Below are 19246 nucleotides of genomic sequence, written 5' to 3'. Positions count from 1 at the left end.
TTAAAATTTAAAAAGTATCCTTGAACATAAAGTAAATTAATTGCATGTTTTCAGTACTCTAAAGAACTGACAATTTAAAATTTTTTTATAATTATGTAATGTTATTTAAAAAGTTTAATTTTAGATGTATAATGTATTGTATATTTAAACATGATTAATCAAGATTTAAAAAGATTAAACAACAAACTGTTGATGATAACGAATATTAACAATGATAATGCATTTGATAAATGAAGGTTGTGGTGTTTTAATCAAACTTTAATTTCAACGTTTCAGTGCAAAGATGTTGAATGAAGATAATGATGGTTATATACATCTTATGCCTACAAAATATATATTTGTGTATAAATGTGTGGCATGAAGTTTTATAGCATTATATGTAAATATAATGGAATCGTGAATTAATGATTAAAAAAACCTTAAGCATAGCAGATACAAGCATAAATATTGCTGTATTCAACATAATTGTTGTGGCTTTAACAAATAAACAACTTGCAGTCCACAAAGTTGGCTTGCATAAGTAAACACCCAATATTTATAGATTATATATATATATATTAATTATATTCTAGACATATGACGTGTATACAATATACATTGCTGATTTTTTTTACTAAAAACGCCTGACAAAAAAATAACTTCACTGATTATTGTTGAATGGTGATTACGCGGTAGTGCAATGTATCTGTATATAGTAACTGTATGATAATATTATTGTATATATATATATATATATATATATATGATAGGGTGTGTATATATAATGAATAATAATAGCCAAAAATATAAGAAAAAGAGAAACTTGTTTTGTTGTTGGAATATTAAGGAATCTAAAATGACCGAACCACTGTCAAATAATGAATTCTGGATGACAAACTTACCCGAGAGGAACCAAAAATGGCTACTGAAAAATATTGCTATCCCAGGTTGGTTAACTCATGTTTTTTAAACTTATTTGATTGTTTTCCTGTTCAATGGATATTTTTTTCTTTTTTCGGTTTCGTTTTACTGTTTTTAGTCCGGTTTTTTAATCTGGTTTCATTTTGGACTTACTTACTTATCAATATCTTGTTAATTTTCGTTCGCACGGCTTCAGTAACTTAACAAGTTCATAGCCGAAGTGCAAATTTGCACGCCCGATAGATTTAACGAATTTTTTACTTTATTTACACAAGAGATCGTGATCTCTAGTTTCTCTATTTTTTTTATTTTTCAGTTGGATTAGTAAATGCAATATCTATCATTTGCAACTATTCAGTAATAATTATTATTATTATTATATTTATAATTATTCACATTATTTTGACATATTTTATTATATATTTAATTAATTATTAAACTATTAAAAATATTAGTAACATATTAAAATTAACATAATTAATTTTAAATAAATATATTTCTCAGGTTCCCACAACTCTTTCACATTTGACCTGACAGATTGTAATCCAGTCTGCAAAAGTTCACTAGAGCCATTTCTCCAAGGTATATGCAGTTTAGGGTTCGTTCAGACCATCATATTCAACTGGTCTGTCTGTCAGACATTGACTGTGCATGATCAGTTGAAACTAGGAATTCGTTACTTCGATATTAGGATGGCTTGTAAACCTGAGTGTGGTGATTTGAATTGTGTACATGGGCTCTACTGTGACTGCATCAAGTATTATCTTAATGAGATTAAAAAATTTCTCGTCACTCATCCTAAAGAAGTTAGTTTATTACTTGTCTTGCTCTATCATTCATTATTCATTGATCCTAGTTACTAACCAAATAAAATATTAATCTTATTGTTATAATTCCTTTCTTAATTTATTTATAAAATGATGTTTATTTCAGATTGTGATACTTGATTTTAATCATTTTTATGACATGCAAATGGATGACTTCAAAAGACTTTGTAAAGAAATCAAAGAGATGTATGGGTCTTTGGTTGGTTGATTATTATATCCAGATTTATTTTTCACTTGATATAAATAAATGTCAAGGTTTCATTTTGTTTTAAATTAAATATTATTTCGTTTTTTTAAAACTGTGTACATATCTGTAGCTGCTAATTCATTACAAATTCTTTTTTATATTTGACACTAACTCCTAAACATTTCTGCATCACTTCCATCTAAGATTATACCGAGAAATGAATCAACAGTACTCTCCGACATATGGCAACGCCAACAACAGGTTCTTATAAACTTTGAGGCAAACAACATCCCTGGCTACACCGACATCATTTGGCAGAGAGGTACCGTTAATTCTATCTGGCCTGAAAAAAGTTCAGTCAACGAAGTTATTGGGGTGCTAGAAAACCACTGGAATTCTACTCAGAAAAGTACTATGTTCACTGTAAGTTGAACCTTGCTGGGTTATGACAATACCTAGTTTTTGATAATATTATTTGTTAATGTTGTTGCCGTTTCTATTAGTCACTCTTTTATTATAATATAATTATGGACATAAATATTATAACTATTTTAAAATAATTGTTATAATTTTTATTTTCTTTTATATTTTAAATCTGCTGTGTCAACAGGTTCTGCAAGGAGTTCTGACCCCTACCACTAATTTCGTTTTCATGAATTTGGCTGGCACCTTGAAGACTTCACTGGCCCACGTAGGGATGTGCAAGACTTTCAGTGAGTGGATAGTTAGCAGGCAGGCATTGCTCGATGAGCAGACATTAGAAAATAGAACACAAGCCAATATCTTTTTAGCCGATTTTGTTGAGTCTGCAGATTTCGCTGATAATGTAATTGCTCTAAATTTTGCTGGAAAGGATTGTTAAATCAAGGCAATCTAGTTTTTGGTGTGATACATTTTAAAACTTGACAATTTAACTCATTTTTTCTATTATTTTACTCGCATCACTTTTCGTTATAAACTACTTTTGTAGTTTTCTAATTTATTTTTGCTGTATGTTCATGTTTTAAATTCCATCTGACTTTATAATTAAGATGTTTTTAAGTAAAATGCACTATTGCTAGACTGCGGTTTTTTTTTATAATGGTTTGTAACCGTTATGTTTTATTGACATAAAAGATGTAGCTAATTCGACATTTCAGTGTATCGTGCGCACTATAAACTTAAAATCGTTCTGTTAAGAGCTTACGTGTTGAACAAATCAAAGTAATTGGATTATAGTGCGTTGTGTACTATATGCTTGAAATCGTTCTTTTAAAAATTGTAAGCTTACGAGTTGAACAAATCCAAGTAATTAGACGCTTCATCATTTTTAAAAGAATTAGTTTACTTTTAAATTTTGTTTACAAAACAAATAAACGTGCTTTCGTTAAAATTGTTGAAAATGTCCAAAGAAAGTAATCAGCAGAGTAGCGAAGAAACCACTAATGAATTGAAAACAAACGAAGAAGTGAAAACCATTACAGAAGAAACTAATGTCGGATCGGATGAAAAAGAAGTCCTTAATAAAATTACTTTTAAGGATTTGGTAAGTCAAAGTCAGCCTCAACTTTTTTGGGGGTTTTTGAATATTTTACAAAAAGGGTTATCAAATTTAAAATAACTCAACTCAAAATCTAAAATGTTTTCCCATTATTTAACATTATTTATTAGGGATTAGTGGACATATTGTGTGAAGCCTGCGAACGTTTGAAATGGAAGGAGCCATCGAAGATACAGCGGGAAACAATTCCTGTGGCACTTTCCGGGAGAGACATCATTGGTCTTGCTGAAACAGGGTCTGGTAAAACTGGGGCCTTTGCCCTGCCCATCATCCAAGCTCTTCTCGAAAAGCAGACGAAATTGTTTGCTCTAATTTTAACTCCAACCAGGGAATTGGCAGTTCAGATATCTGAACAGTTTGAAGCACTTGGAGCTTCAATCAATCTAAAATGCGGTAACCATTGGTTCAGTTCTAGTTTTATTTTGTTCAGTTGAATTTTTAAAATGTTAAATTTGTGTTCTATTTTATAAATTTTTTGATATTTGATGCTTAATTAAGTTAAACTTTCTTTTTAAATTGAATTTTTTTTTAGAAAATAAATTTGCGATATATGACATAAAGAATTATTTGTTTTTTTTTATTAAGCTGTCGTCATTGGTGGTGTAGATTTGAATACTCAGAAACTAATGTTGGAGAAGAGGCCACACATTGTTATAGGTGTATAATTAATTCATTCATTCATTCATTCATTCCTTTATTTATTTATTTATTCTATCAATTAATTGTTGAAAATTCATTTCAGTCACTCATTCAATTCATTCAAACTTTAATTTTAATTTTATTAATTATATTTTTTAATATTATATTATGGATCACCGTTTAATTAATTGGCTAACATATAAACTCGATATTATAATTAATTGGCTGTCATATAAACCCTATATTATATACACACACACATACCACACACATACACACATATATACATACACACTAATTAATAATTATCACAATAACCACACATACAATTACTCAAATTCACTAATCCACTATTTAACTATCATATAAACTCCGTAATTTCTCTCTCTATCTCACGCACACACACACACACACATACACACACACACACACACATGAATATCACAATAATCACACATACATACACGCACACACACAATCAACACAATCACTGAAATTTACTAATCCGCTATTCAACTATGACATAAACTCCTTTCTCTCTTTCTCACACATGTACCACACACATACACGCAAACTCTCACACACACACAATAACCATACACACTCACGCACGCACGTACATAAATATCACAATAACTACACATACATACACACACTCACGCACAATCACTCAAATTTTCACTAATTAGCTACTCCTGGAAGGATGGTCGACCATTTGAAGCACACAAAAGGCTTCAATTTCAAAACTCTGAAATACCTAGTCGGTTAATAAATTAAATTCTTATCTAAATAATATTGATACTAAAATTTAATAAGAATATAAATAATAATATTATAAAAATAATATTGATATTAATAATAGATTTAAAAACAATATTTAATCATTATTTAAAATCGCAGTCTGTTATTAGTATGATATTTTGCTGGATATATTTTTCTATATAATATATGTAAACACAAATTTTTTTATATTAATCACAAATTTTATTCTAATTATGGTTATATAATATAAACTCATTTAAACAATTGTTTAATTCAATTAAAAGGTTATTGATGAGGCCGATAGGCTTTTAAATAAAGACTTTGAAAAGGAGGTGTGATTGAATACTCTTTCTTTCATTCATTCATTCATTCATTTGTTTTCTTGTTCGTTCATTCATTCATTTATTTGTTTACTATTCTGTTCATTCAATCATGAAATAAAATTATAAAATCATCTGTTCTGACAAAGTTCTAACACCCAATACATTAACTAACTACATCAGCATGAGTTTCACTTGTGAATACAAATTTTATATAAATTAACTCAATCAATAAGATGATTTATGCTAATTTATGTTAATTTATTCCTATTCAGTTTGATGCCATTCTATCTGCCATACCTAAAATTAGGAACACTTATTTATTCTCAGCTACAATGACTAAAAAGGTTTTAAATAAATTATACATATTTGGTAAAATTATATATATATATATATATATATATATATATATATATAGAGAGAGAGAGAGAGAGAGAGAGAGAGAGAGAGAGAGATATTTTTTGGTAGTTTACATGTATGTTGTATGTGGTGCAGTTGTAGCATGATGTAAATATATATTGATATATATACATTTGTTTGCCTGTCTGTTTGTTTGTTTGTCTGCCTGCCTGTCTGTTTGTTTTTCTGTCTGTTTGTTTGTTTATTTATGATAATTTGTAGAAAATGTTTTTAACTCTAGGTGGCGAAACTTCAGAGGGCATCGTTAAATGACCCGGTCAAAGTTGAGGTTTCGAATAAATTTCAAACAGTCAGCAAGCTGAAGCAGAAGCACTTGTTCATACCTGAAAAATTCAAAGTCGTATATTTATTATATATTATTATTATTATTGTATATTGTAAGTGTACTATTTGTAAATTTTGCCTTTTTTTCATTTCTCGTTAATTTAAATTTCCGATTTCTCAATTTTTATATTTATAATTTTTGATTTGTCTTAATTTGTCCTCAAACACTTCCACTCTAACGATATGTTTATGATCTCTTAATTTCATTCTCTCTCTCTTTTTCTCTCTTTCTCTTTTTTTCTCTCTCTCTATCCATTGTATTCGTTCTACTGATTGGTAGTACCATCTGTTCTTTTTAATATTAATAATAATAATTGTTATTATTATTTTCCATCAGAATATATACCTTGTCTACTTGCTGAATGAGATCGGAGATAAATCAATAATAATATTTTGCAATACGTGCATTCACGTGCAAGAGGCTACCCTGATGTTAAGATATCTAGGGTTCTCTTCTATACCATTGCATGGGCAATTATCACAAGTGCGTGTGTGTATGTGTGTGTTTGTGTGCGTGTCTATGGATTTACGTGTATATTTATGTATGTGTTGATGTGTGGAGTAGTTTCAAAACTTCGGAATTTTTCTAAATTTGATTTCAGTTCTAAGTTTTATATCTTTTCTGCCGGCTTTTTGCGAGCAATTTTGTTTTTTGCCCAAGACAATGGTGATGTGATAATGTAATCATAAACAATGATGATAACATTACAATGATGACGATGATGAAAGTGCCCACAGTAACAACGACATTAAAACGACATTTAATTATAATAATAACTATTAGTATTCTAATTATTTACCATTAGAATCAGAGATTGGGAGTTCTAAACAAATTTAAAAGCAAGGAAAAGTCCATTCTAATTGCAACTGATGTTGCTAGCAGGTGTAACATTAATATTAATAATATTATCACCATGTCACTGTTTAATCACATCATCTCATCATCACGTTATAACATTACAAATCACAGACTCAAAGCAACGCCATGTAATAACATAACCACGTCATTACAACAACATTTCATTACATTACAACATTACATTAAAACATTACATTACAACATTACATTACAGTATAACATTACAGTACAACATTTTATTACATTACAACATTACATTACAACAGTGTCACATTACATTACACTACAGAGGTCTAGACATACCGCACGTAGATGTAGTAATTAACCTGTACGTGCCGATGCACAGTAAGGACTACATACATCGAGTCGGCAGAACAGCCCGCGCCGGCAGAGATGGCGAATCGTTTATATTCGTCACACAGTACGTTTTGTTACTTTACTGGCGAGGAAGGAATGGCGACCTTGGTGTTATCTTCATTTATTTTATACCTTCATGGCCAAGACTGACATTCATTTCTTCAAACAAACGACTGATCTATTAGATACAATATATATACTAAAAAATTTTGAAGTTGCTATGCCTTAAGACTACTTATGGTCGATGTTTATATTGTAATTCATTGTCGTTACCTGCGATCTAGTGCGTTGGTTTTACTTAATTTACTAACCATCACATTCTGTCTTTTCTGCTTTTTTGTTGTAATACTTGAATATTGTTATAATTTTTGTATTTGCTAGTTAGTGTTAATAAGGTGAGTCAGTATGATAAGACAGAAATAAGAAATAAGGTGTTCCAAGGTTATTTGTGTTTTCTGTGGGGATGGGTAAGTCAGAATAATAATATTATCTTACAATGATAGTAATAATGGTAATCACAACAGATATGACGTGATGCTGTTTCTAAAAATAGAAGAGCAGTTGGGTCACGAGATCGAGCAGTACAATCCCATCGAGGATGAAGTCATGGTGTACATGGACACCGTCAATAAGGCCTACATCATGGCCCAACAGGCATGTGTTGAAGAATTATTATTCTGTTGTTGTAATTTTATGGTGTTTCCAAGTTTCAACTATTTTTAAAATATACCTTTTCATCATAGTTTCTTATTAATTCTCACAAATTTGAATTGAGATTTCTTTCTGTTTTAAATGATCATAATTAATTTATTCATTTTATTTCATTTGATCAGGAGTTGAGCAATCAGATTCAAAGAGAAGACAAAAAGCCCAACAGCAATAATAAAAATAATAACGATAATAACCGTCGCAATAATAGAAATAATAAAAAGAGAAGTCTGAAAAGCAGCAGCATTGCCAATGAAGTCCCTATGAAGAGATTTAAAAGAAAGAAGTACTAGCGCCATAATAATTATAGTGATAATAATAATAACTGTAATAATATTTAGCTGGCATTTTGTTACAATATCATTGAGCGACGAAACTAACAATACTTGTGTAAATATTGATTAATTTCATTCATATTTGTGACTTCTGCAATAAAACAAAATTTTATTCTAGAAAATGAAGAAAACAAAATAATATATTTTCTTTTACGATAAGATGAATGAACTAACGAATTACGAATTGATGAATATAAGGTGAACGAACAAACGGATGAACTGAACAAACAAACTGAGAGTTAATACTTTTGTAAACGTTCTTAAACGACAAATAAATGAACAAATAATCTTGAATATTTGAATAAGTCTAAATTTAGCTTAGAAGATTATAGTATTCAATCGTAATAATGCTCAATAGTAAATAATCACAACAGATGCAGTCCTAAGAAAATGATTGATAACATTATTGTGATCAGAATAATTAAGGCTTAATCGAAATATATCTTGGAAGTATCAAGCCTTTTTTACGATACTGATGTAATTGAAGACCTCAACGTCTCCACCACACTGAGCTACATACAATTTGTAGTGTGAATCCAACATCATTTTGTTCGGACACGATATTCCATCTGTCTGCTTGTCGATAATCACGCCTAAAAATCGCCCATCACTGGAAAAGAGGGAAATTCGATCGTTGATGAAATCCGAGACAAGTAGATTACCAAATGTATCACAAATAATGCTGGTTGGGCACTTGATGTCTGTTTGCGAGTTTACCAAATTTGAGTTTAAAAGATTTCCTAAGCTGTCAAATGATTGGATGATGTTGTTATCAAAGACTATGAATATTACATCATCTGTTGGGTGCTTTGCTAGAGATCTGATAACCTGATATTTGGATTTTAACTTGATTCTGTTTTTAATCTCACCTCTATCAGTGTTGAAAAGTGTAATTTCATTATTGGCATTGGTTATCAAGACTTCATTGCTGTTATTAACTTTGTTGGTAATGTTGTGCCAATCAGGAAGGGTCATGTGACCAGATGGTCCCTCAAATATGTTCACCCATTTATTTACTAATTCACCTTGAAATGAAAATTTGCTAACTTCACCTGAGTTTGTTGTCAGCAGGAAGTGCCTATCATCAACAGAGATCATGTCGACTGGAAGAATGTTGTCATGGAAACTTATTGATTTTAATAATTTTGTATCTTTGTTGAAAAATAAAAGTTTTCCAAACCCTCCAGAACTTTCTGTTTTACCAGCTATTATTACATCTTTGTTGTTGGTTGCCAAGCAACAGGGCCAGGAAATGCCTGCATTGTACTTGGCAACAGATTGGGAAATACCTGACCCTACATTTCCTATAATCAAAGATCCTAAAAGCTTTTCTATTAATTGGTCCCTTTTGTTGTGATCTGGTTGCTCTAGTTTAAATTGCTGTATTTTAATTTTAGCATTATTGTTGTTTTGTTGTTGAGCGAGTGTTCTGTTCATGTGGGAGATCAACTCATCTTCTATGTTTAAAAAGTTAACTGTGTGTTTGACTTGGAGAAACTCATCTGAAAAATGTATGCAGTCGTCTAATGCCTGAATACTCTTTGAGAGTGTTTGTTCTTTGGAGTTATACTCATCTAAGCAGAAGTCAAACTGCAGTGAAAGTTGTTGAAGCAGCCTGTCTCTGTGTTGCATGATTTGATTGCATAGTTCATCAGATTTGCTGGTTATGTATGATTTCATTTTGTCTCTATTTTTTGCCAAGTTTTCTTTTATCATATTCAATCTGATAGATTCTTGCATAGATTTCAGTTTATGATCACGAATTTCTCTTAACAACTTATCAACATTTGATTTCTTGAAATTTAAAAAATCATTAAATGGTTGTAAGTTATGCTGGCTGTGAAGGTGTTGAGATGTTTCAGTCACATGACAGTCGTTGCACAGAAACATTTGACACGTAGCACAATAATACTGCGCAATTTTGATAGAAAAATTATCACAGCATACATCTAAGTTATTTGATTTTAATATATTATTACTATTGTTACTATTGGCACATGCATCTTCATCATCTTTATTTAGGACATAACATCCATTATCATTGTTGACATTATTATTCAGACTACAACACAATTCTAATTTCTGAGAAACTCCATTGACCGATGTCTTTGAAATGATGTCCCTTAAAAAGGTCACATCTCCGTTGACGACCCTGACGACGTAACTACACTGGGGACACGAAAAAATGGAGCATCTCACTTCTTCCACTTCAGACTTTCTTGGCATAGCAATCCTATTTTTTTCTAACAAATCTTCTAAACAGGGAACACAACAGAGATGAAGACAAGGCAACAATTTGTAACGCACGTTCTCGGATTCACGACATTTCGTGCAAATTAGTGAAGGATTCGTCAAAGTTTCGCTTAGAAGCTTTTTGTTTTTGTTGCTACCACTGCCGTTAATGAAGTTTAATTCATCTTTAGGACCGGGTTTAAAAGACATAAATCTTTCCTGACATTTAACAGAATCCATTATTAATTTTAACTATAATAAAAAACACAAAAGTCTCACTAATTTTTATTTTTAGTTATTTTTTAATCTTATTCGTTATTACACGAACCTGGGGGCGCGATAATGCATGTACCCGTTGAACATCGACATTTAAATTTTAATTCACCACACAACTATACAACTGTGGACAATTTTTAATCAATGTTGTGAGCTTTTTATTAGTTTTCAATAAAATTTCTGTTAAAAATTATTTATAACCATAGCTAAAATAAATGCATTTTTTAAACGCGTGAATTAATAAATAACATGTTTAATTTAAAAAATGTGTATTTCAAGAGTGTTTGTTAATTTTTTACAGGTTATTTCCATTGCAACTTTACTAAATTAATAAGTTAAACATTCATGGCAATTCATATCATAAAATTTGCTTAAATGAATAAATTCTACATTAAGATAGTTTTTTCTTCAAATACATGTTGATGTATCAATTTAAAAATGTTTTTACAACCCAAGTATCTCTAAAGAAATATCGAGTAACAAATAAAAAAAAGCGTAAGAAATGTTCCATGAACTAAAGAAGAATTTGCGTTAATAGGCAATTTGCCACTACATTTATTCATTCATTCATTTATTCATTTGTTTATTTACTCATTCATTCACTCACTCACTTATTCCTTCCAATTATATGTCCGTCCATTCATACATCCATCAATTCATCCATATTTTGAATGATTCATCCTATTTATTCAATCATCAAGCCAACCATTCACTCACGCGTTGACTCATCCATCCATCCATCCATCCATCCATCCATCCATCCATCCATCCATCCATCCATCCATCCATCCATCCATCCATCCATCCATCCATCCATCCATTTATAACGTCATTATTTGCAGGTCAGTTAGCCGTTAAAATTGGCAATAAATATTCATCAATTACAATTTGTTCATTCTTTCATTCACCCATCCATCTATTTATTCATTCATTCATTCATCCATCCATCTATCTATCTATCCATTAATTCATTAAATTATTCACAGGCCAGTTTGCTGTCGAAACTGCTCAGGGCGATGCCGAAGGCCTGGAGGGCACACATGGGGTAGGCATAATCCATCGTGAAGGTCTCATCTGACACCCTACCGAACTGCATTACTATGTAGTCAACTGTTGTTTTAATCATTAATACTACTTATTATTAGTTATTATTATTTATTATTTTCATTATTATTAATATTATTATTATTGTCAAATTGACGAGATGAATAGAGTAAGATGATGATGATGACGGTATGATGCATTTGTTACGTCGTGATGGCAATTATAAAATGCATCACATTATTATGAAAAATTTATAAAGTGCCATTTAAAGAAAAAAAAAGTCTCTCAAAAGCTCTCAGATACTAATAATTGTATCCATTATTTAATTAATTAATATAATATTTATTTATTTAGTGATTTATTAGGATATTATTTATTCTTATTCAGTTATTCTAATCCTAATAATAAAAGTAATACAAACCATCATTGTCGTGAACGATTTGAAAATTTTTTACTGACGCCTGAGTCACCCGGCCGTGAAAGTTCAGGACGTACGATTGAGTTTCTAATTAAAATTAATTAATTATTCAATTAACTAATTAATCGACTGAATAAATAATTAGTTGATTGTACGATTAATTAACCGATTGTTTGTTTACTTAACTAGTCGTAAGATTAATTAGCTCATCAATTGGTTAGAAATTGAACTTGTTAACTGAAAACTTGCTTTCATGATTAACCAAATTAACCAAGTAACTAAGTAATTAATTAATTGTTTAAATTTAATTATTTTATTAATTAGATAATTATTGCGATTCAACGAACCATCATTCCAGACGGGAGATTTGTTATGCAGCTCCAGCAATCCCGTCATCCTCTTCTGCTTCCACCTCTCCAGTAAGCCATCAGACTCCTCAATGGCACAATCAAATGTTTTAATATTTTAACGTAAAAAAAGGAAACAAATGAAAGCAACAAATCTTTGAAGCAAGCACGAGAAGAAAAGTTGTTGTTGGTGGTGGTGATAATAATACGTTGTTGCTACTCATTGAGGTGACGGATGGGTGTTGTAAGTGAAAGATAGAACTGCAGCCACCTACATTCTATTTGATACATCTTTCTTTTATTAATCTATTTATCAGTAAGTGCCCTCCTTTGTAATCATCAAACAAAAAACTTTTCAAGGCACAAGACAGTACAACACGCAATATACACAAAATACAATATACACAAAATACAATATACACAAAATACAATATACGAAAAATATAGGCAATTCAGCGTGTCAGGCGTCATAAATTTGCGGATAACGTGTAAGAATATCCTACAGCAACTCAGTAAGCCGGAGTGCTTTGTCATTGAGTCGTCCATTTTAATGATTACACTACACCGTCGTCGTCCAACTTACAGTTTTGGGTCTTATTTCAACTCTTTCATGCTCCAGGTTCATGCCCGGCAGTATGATGGTCATCTTGCGAGGTCCTTTGAAGCCAAGTACGTTCGTTTCCTTAAGGTCAATTTGTGTGTGTCCATTGTGCGTGTGTGTGTGTGTGTGACTGTGTGTATATGTACATTTATATTTAAAAAGGTGCATTTAAGCGTGAATGTGATTATGGGTGTATATTTTTATATACGCAATCATTACCAAACCACAAACAAACAACGCCACACGACAAGTGCCACAACAATGCCGCACATACGTAAGCCACGGCAGCTAATTCTCTCCTGGCTTCATCAACACTCCTGTCTTTCGGGGTACGACCCTGGTCGAAGATGGTGAACTGGGTACCGATTAGATTCGATCTGTTGTTGTTATCATTCAGATTATTGTTATTCGTCTAATATTTGTGTGTGTGTGTGTGTGTGTGTGTGGGTGATATTTTTTCGGTGTTAAGAGTTAAATATGTGCACATGTGTTTGTGTGATGAGTTAATCTCTCTCGATTGCTTTCATAATATTAGACGGGTATATACATACTTCGGAGAAGTGCGTGCTTGCTTCGAGTGCTTTATTAAGAGACATCATCCTTGTCATCATCGTCGTCGTCATCATCGTCGTCACCATCACCACTTTTTATACATTTTGATCCACGCCAATGCTAATAATTTCCACCAACATCATCATCACCATCATCTTCATCATCATCTTCACCATCATCTTCATCATCATCTTCACCATCATCTTCATCATCATCTTCACCATCATTTACTTCATCATCACCTACCTAACTTTCCCGATAAAAGACGCACTGTCTCTGGAAAGTTCGGTGGGGTCGATGGACAGCAAGTAGTTTGATGTGGCCGACTTCTTCCGTTTCCGGCCGGCCAGTAAGAATATCTGCGTGCGTGTGTGTGTGTGTGTGGCTGTATGTGTGTGTGAATGTATGTGCGTGTGTGATGTGTAGGAATGTGTGCGTGTCCTGTTTTTACTTTGCGTTTTTGAAAGAGTTTAACATAGGTAATGCTATTAACTACGTAGGAATCATAATCATGATCAACATCATCATCACCATCACCACCATCATCATCACCACCACATCATCATCATCAGGACCTTTCTACCGTCTTCTTTCTCCAGGTGGAGGTAGTATGTAGGATAGAAACCCTTATCTATTCCCCTCTTATCTCTGGATATCCTGCATTTTATGGTGGTCCCCGCTGGCGCCGGTTCAAGGACGAATTCCTGAAGGTTAGTGATGTCATCGACTTCCTTCAGCGTTTGTGATTGGTCGTCGTTATTTAGCTGGCGTGGCACGGAGTCCTGTTGTTGTTGGTTTTTGAATAGATGCTATTTTTAGACTTGGAGAGCTATTTTAGTATTCACGTATGTACGTACATTATTTTTGATTGTACAAGTGTGTGTGTGTGTGTGTGTGTGTATATCAGCGTATATATATATATATATATATATATATATATATATATATATATATATATATATATATATATATATATATATATATGCGTGTGTGTGTGTGTGTGTGTGTGTGTGTGTGTGTGTGTGTGTGTGTGTATGTATGATTATACATGTATGTAAAAGTACAGATATTGCATCTTGTGACGGGTGCACTAACATTATTATCCCCGCCGCCAACATCACCATCATAACCGCCAGCCTGTTTTTTGTTATTTTTTCTATTCTTCCCTTGATTTGCTTTTTTTCCCTGTCTACCATTATTTCCGCCATCATCTTCAGGACCGTCACCAATGCCGATCTTGTCGTCATCGTCGTCGTCATCATGCTGTCTCGTTTTAACGTTTCTATTTCCGCCGTCGTCGTCATCATCATTGTTGTTGTTGCTGCTGCTGTTGTTGTTTGCCAAATCATTGTCGTCGTCGTCGTATTTCTTAGCGTATTTCTTGTTAGTTTTGCTCTTTTTGCTGGTGTTTATGTTATTATTTCTTTTGTTGTTGTCGTCGTCGTCATTGTTGTTGACGTTGTTTGTTGTCGTTGTTGGTTTTTTGTTTTTGTTATTTTCTCTCGCGTTTTGTTTGTTGCTAGGAGTAGATGGTGTTGTTGTTGCATTATTACTATTTTTAGCTCGTTGGTTTTTTGCTTGCTGTTGTTGCTTGCGATTGTTGCTGTCGCGATCGCTTCCACCGTCGTCGTCGTCGTCATCGTCGTCTCGTCTGCGAACGTCAACCACTTCAATTTCTTCGACGTCGTCGTCGTCTTCGTCGTACTTTTTTCCCGGTTTTCCCGCTGGTTTTTTCTGATGTTTCGATTTATTATCTGTTGCGTTGAGGAGAAGTTTTAGTTTCGTTTAGTGATTTTGGTTATCATTGTTCTTCGTTATCACCATCACCATCGCAACCATCATCACTACAATTGTCTCTGTAGTCATCAACATTATCAAAGAAGCTACTAACCACTTCTTATTTCCGGAATTTGCGTGACGTCATCATCATCCTCGTCATCATCGTCGTTGTATCTCTTTACACGCCTCGCGTTTTTGTTCGAGTTACTCTTACTGTTAGCAGGAGAGCGGTCGTCATTCTCTTCGTCAGATATATTTTTGCACGGACCTACGTATGCTGTTGTGTGTGTGCGTGTGTCTGTGTATATGTGTGTGTGTGTGCGTGTGAACCTGTGTGTGTGTGTGTGTGTGTGTGTGTGTGTGTGTGTGTGTGCGTGCGTGCGTTCATACAAACGCCAACACACGTACATACAAACACGCACGCACGCCGCCTATACACAACGTACTGTATTTAGCATCACCATTACGATTTGGGATGACGGAATTATTATTATTCTGTCCGGCACCACCCCTGTTGACCAGCGGCCTCAACGAATCGTCCTGCTGTGGTCGGTTGTCGCCCGGCTGAAGCATCATCGCCGTCGTCCGCTTCTGATCTTGTCGACGCTTCATTAACTCTTTCTGTGATTGGTTGGTTGATTGGCCGGTGGTTTAAGATGGATTGATGTTGTAACTGATTCACGGTTATGCAGGTTGTGTGGCTAATTGATTGACTGATTGATTGACTGATTGATTGACTGATTGATTGAATAAATGTTTGTTAGGCTGTGTAATCGAGTTCGAATATAAAAAATATCTCCGTTTTCTGTGCGAATGTACATGCATTTTTCTATGAAAATAGATCTATACACGTAAGGTGTTTTTCAATTTAAAATCTCTGCCTGATTGGTTCTTGTTTTGGATTTTTGGTTAGTTATTATTATTATTATTATTATTATTATTATTATTATTATTATTACAACATACGTGTTTCTCCATTTTGGCTTTGTAGACAGCGGAGTTGGTACTGCCAGAATTTGGCCTTTCATCATCTTCCACTCTATATCGACGTAAAAAAAATGTTTCAAACTTTGTTAAAAATACATTTTTGTAACACTATGCGTTGTATAAATTTAGTTAAAATGTCTCGGATCGTATCGAAACACGTCGCTTCTTTGTATCGAGACATCTGTCTGGTCTTGTACGTACCGAAGTTGCCTGGTTCGAACATAAACAGTTCGGCAGATGCACAAGTTTTTTCATGCGTTAATTTCACGTATAATAATTAAGGAGCATATTGTAAAATTTTATTCAAAGATTGTTCGTTAATCAAAGTGAAAAATAAATCCTAACAATCCGAGCGGGATGTCTCCCCAAGCGATTGAACTCATCCTATTGAATGGTTGGGGGGTCTTTTTCACCAATCACTAAATGACTAACTAAAAATTACACTTTGAAGGTTCTAACTACGGTGATTTTTAAATGATATTATTGAGCTTATTTATTGATTCCCTCTAAACTAAACGACAAAATATTTATTCAAAAAGAATCATTTAAGAATCTAAAAATAATTAATGTTAATCAAAAAGAATCAAGATTCAAGACTAACTAAAAACTAAATTACTAAAACTAGAGATTTGTAAAAGATAGCTAACTGTATATTAAAAAATGAATGCCAGACAATAAAATAAAAACTATTTGATCATAAAAACTTTTGTATTAAATACAAAAAAACGGAATAATTAAAATGCAATTTCAATAAATTATTATCATTGCTTCGACTTTCATTGTGCATTTGAAGCAAATGAACTGCAGTCATGGAAACCGCATAAACAAAAGAACGTAATACCACAGAGATGAGTGGTACGTTGCGTCGTGTACTTTCACCATATTATAATTAAACCAACCGTATATTTATATTAATTAATTAATTTATTTATTTATTTATATATAAATTTAAAATGTTTTACAACTGTTTGATTATGGAATCTATGTCGTTGAGCAAGTTAACTGATTTCAAATGGTTAGATGAATTATATTACCTTTGGGACCTAAATAAACGATTACTGATGTGTGTGTGGCCAAACTGGGCATATAGGCATATATATATACATATAGATTAAAAAAGTCATTTTAAACAAATAAATGTTTAAATATGAACAGGCCCGCCGACAGGCTTTTAGATTGTGACAATTAAAAATTCACTGACATGTACACGTACAATTAAGTTAGATTCGTACTTGGAACAAGAAGTTTTGGAAGCTTTAACAAAATGAGACCTGGATATCAAAAACTGTCGAAGTCAATCTTTTGACAACGTTTCTAACATGTCAGGGAAGTACTCAGGTTTACAAACACGTGTTAAAGAACATAGTTCAAGTGCTGTTTTTATTCCTTATGCTAACCATTCATTAAATTTAGTTGGACATTTTGCTGCAGAACACCGTAACACAGCGGTTCAATATTTTATGTTTCTGCAAAAGCTATTTACATTTTATCATCATCAACTCACCGCTGTAATTTGCTAAACCACATAATAGATAGTATCAAGGATAAACAATTTCTTTCGTTAACAAGGGTGTCTGATACAAGACGGTCAGCAAGAGCTGACGCTGTTTTGGCTTTAAAACTAAAATATACAATAATAAAGGAAACGTTAAGTGCCCTATGCAATGGACAGGATGAAAAACTTATCACAATACTTGAAGCAACCTCACTACTTAAATAAAAATGCATAAATAGTAAAGCGCATTTATGACTGCTATTTGGAATGATTTTAAACGCACACACAGCTGATGGAAAAACGTCGGTATAAAGATTTCAAAAAGTTGTTGTGTAAATAAAACATAGTAGAGTAAATAAAATTTTATTTCCTAGAGTGGAAAATGCATTTAAAGCTTGCGTTTCCATATATTTGTACAATACTGCTTGCCGTTGTCATTAACCTACCTCATTTCGTGCATTGCATATTAAAAGAAATCGAAAAAGGTTCAATTCTATATTTCATTTCATATTTCTACAAATTGTGCTTACAATGGCGCGTGGTTGTGGTGAAATTGTGTAGTTGGTGTTATGGCAAGATGGTGCAACGGCTAAGGTACCTGGTCCCGCTGTTGATGTGACTGAGTTGGAATGCAAACTGATCCCCGCCTGCTATTAGAGACAATGTGTCTGATGCGTGGATTCATGCCTATAGCAACATGTGCTGTATCATGTTGATACCTCTGCGGACTAATTAAGAATGAATTTATAGTATTAGTGAATAATTTTATTGAAATACAAATAAATACCCTGCTTGCTCTTTACATTTTTTAAAAATAATCACGCAAACAAAATCTGATAGTTTTCAATGAAAGTGATATTCGATTGATCCGAGAGTTGGAAAAATTAAAAAAAAACTTGACAGCAGTTCTGTCAAAACGTGTCGTTCCCAAAGAAATTAACAACCGGATGATCCAGAACGCTATAAACGCTCGAAAACTTGCGGACATTTTCAAAGAAGTTTCAACTTACAGATGGACTCCAAAAAGCAATCAGCAAGAAGTTACCAAGTTTCGTAACAACTTTAAGAATGCCAACGTCAAGAGTAGCCGCAATAACAACAGCGATGACGATTTAACTGAATCGAACTACAATAAGAGGTATGAAGCTGAAAAATATTTGACCGATGAAGAAATATTTTTCGTAAGTTCGCATCTTCCATATTGTTCCGAGATTCCTAAAAATTTAGGTAAACTATTTTTAAATAAATCGCAACCAACAAATTGCTCAATTTATAATTAAAATAGAACATGAAACATAAAAATAAAAATAAACCACCATTTGTTATTCACCTCTAAA

General features: G+C 32.6%; 4 protein-coding genes across 4 annotated transcripts; 2 read left to right on the top strand and 2 right to left on the bottom strand.

The window, feature by feature from the left end:
* Nucleotides 1-835: 835 nt before the first annotated feature.
* HELRODRAFT_167516 (hypothetical protein) lies at nt 836-2776 on the top strand (the record flags this gene model as incomplete). Its single annotated transcript, XM_009013019.1, has 5 exons — nt 836-926; nt 1405-1706; nt 1834-1926; nt 2176-2337; nt 2525-2776. The coding sequence occupies 5 exons, from the start codon at nt 836-838 to the stop codon at nt 2774-2776; spliced, it is 900 nt and encodes a 299-aa protein (XP_009011267.1).
* A 788-nt stretch (nt 2777-3564) lies between these two features.
* Nucleotides 3565-7858, top strand: HELRODRAFT_72267 (hypothetical protein; the record flags this gene model as incomplete). Its single annotated transcript, XM_009013018.1, has 10 exons — nt 3565-3847; nt 4040-4111; nt 4783-4853; nt 5140-5187; nt 5451-5522; nt 5816-5932; nt 6257-6403; nt 6726-6802; nt 7068-7199; nt 7660-7858. Coding segments are annotated over 10 exons (1218 nt in total), but the record flags the coding sequence as incomplete, so codon positions are not given.
* A 773-nt stretch (nt 7859-8631) lies between these two features.
* On the bottom strand, nt 8632-10650 carry HELRODRAFT_167513 (hypothetical protein; the record flags this gene model as incomplete). The annotated part of the gene is made up of 1 exon (XM_009013017.1): nt 8632-10650. The coding sequence occupies one exon, from the start codon at nt 10648-10650 to the stop codon at nt 8632-8634; it is 2019 nt and encodes a 672-aa protein (XP_009011265.1).
* A 1012-nt stretch (nt 10651-11662) lies between these two features.
* HELRODRAFT_71833 (hypothetical protein) lies at nt 11663-14361 on the bottom strand (the record flags this gene model as incomplete). The annotated part of the gene is made up of 7 exons (XM_009013016.1): nt 11663-11796; nt 12152-12235; nt 12496-12583; nt 13079-13177; nt 13371-13473; nt 13895-14007; nt 14224-14361. Coding segments are annotated over 7 exons (759 nt in total), but the record flags the coding sequence as incomplete, so codon positions are not given.
* Between the last annotated feature and the right edge of the window lie 4885 nt (nt 14362-19246).

Source organism: Helobdella robusta (genome assembly GCF_000326865.2).
Source record: "Helobdella robusta unplaced genomic scaffold HELROscaffold_11, whole genome shotgun sequence".
NCBI lineage: Eukaryota > Metazoa > Annelida > Clitellata > Rhynchobdellida > Glossiphoniidae > Helobdella > Helobdella robusta.
This window is presented reverse-complemented; position numbering and strand designations above follow the sequence as displayed.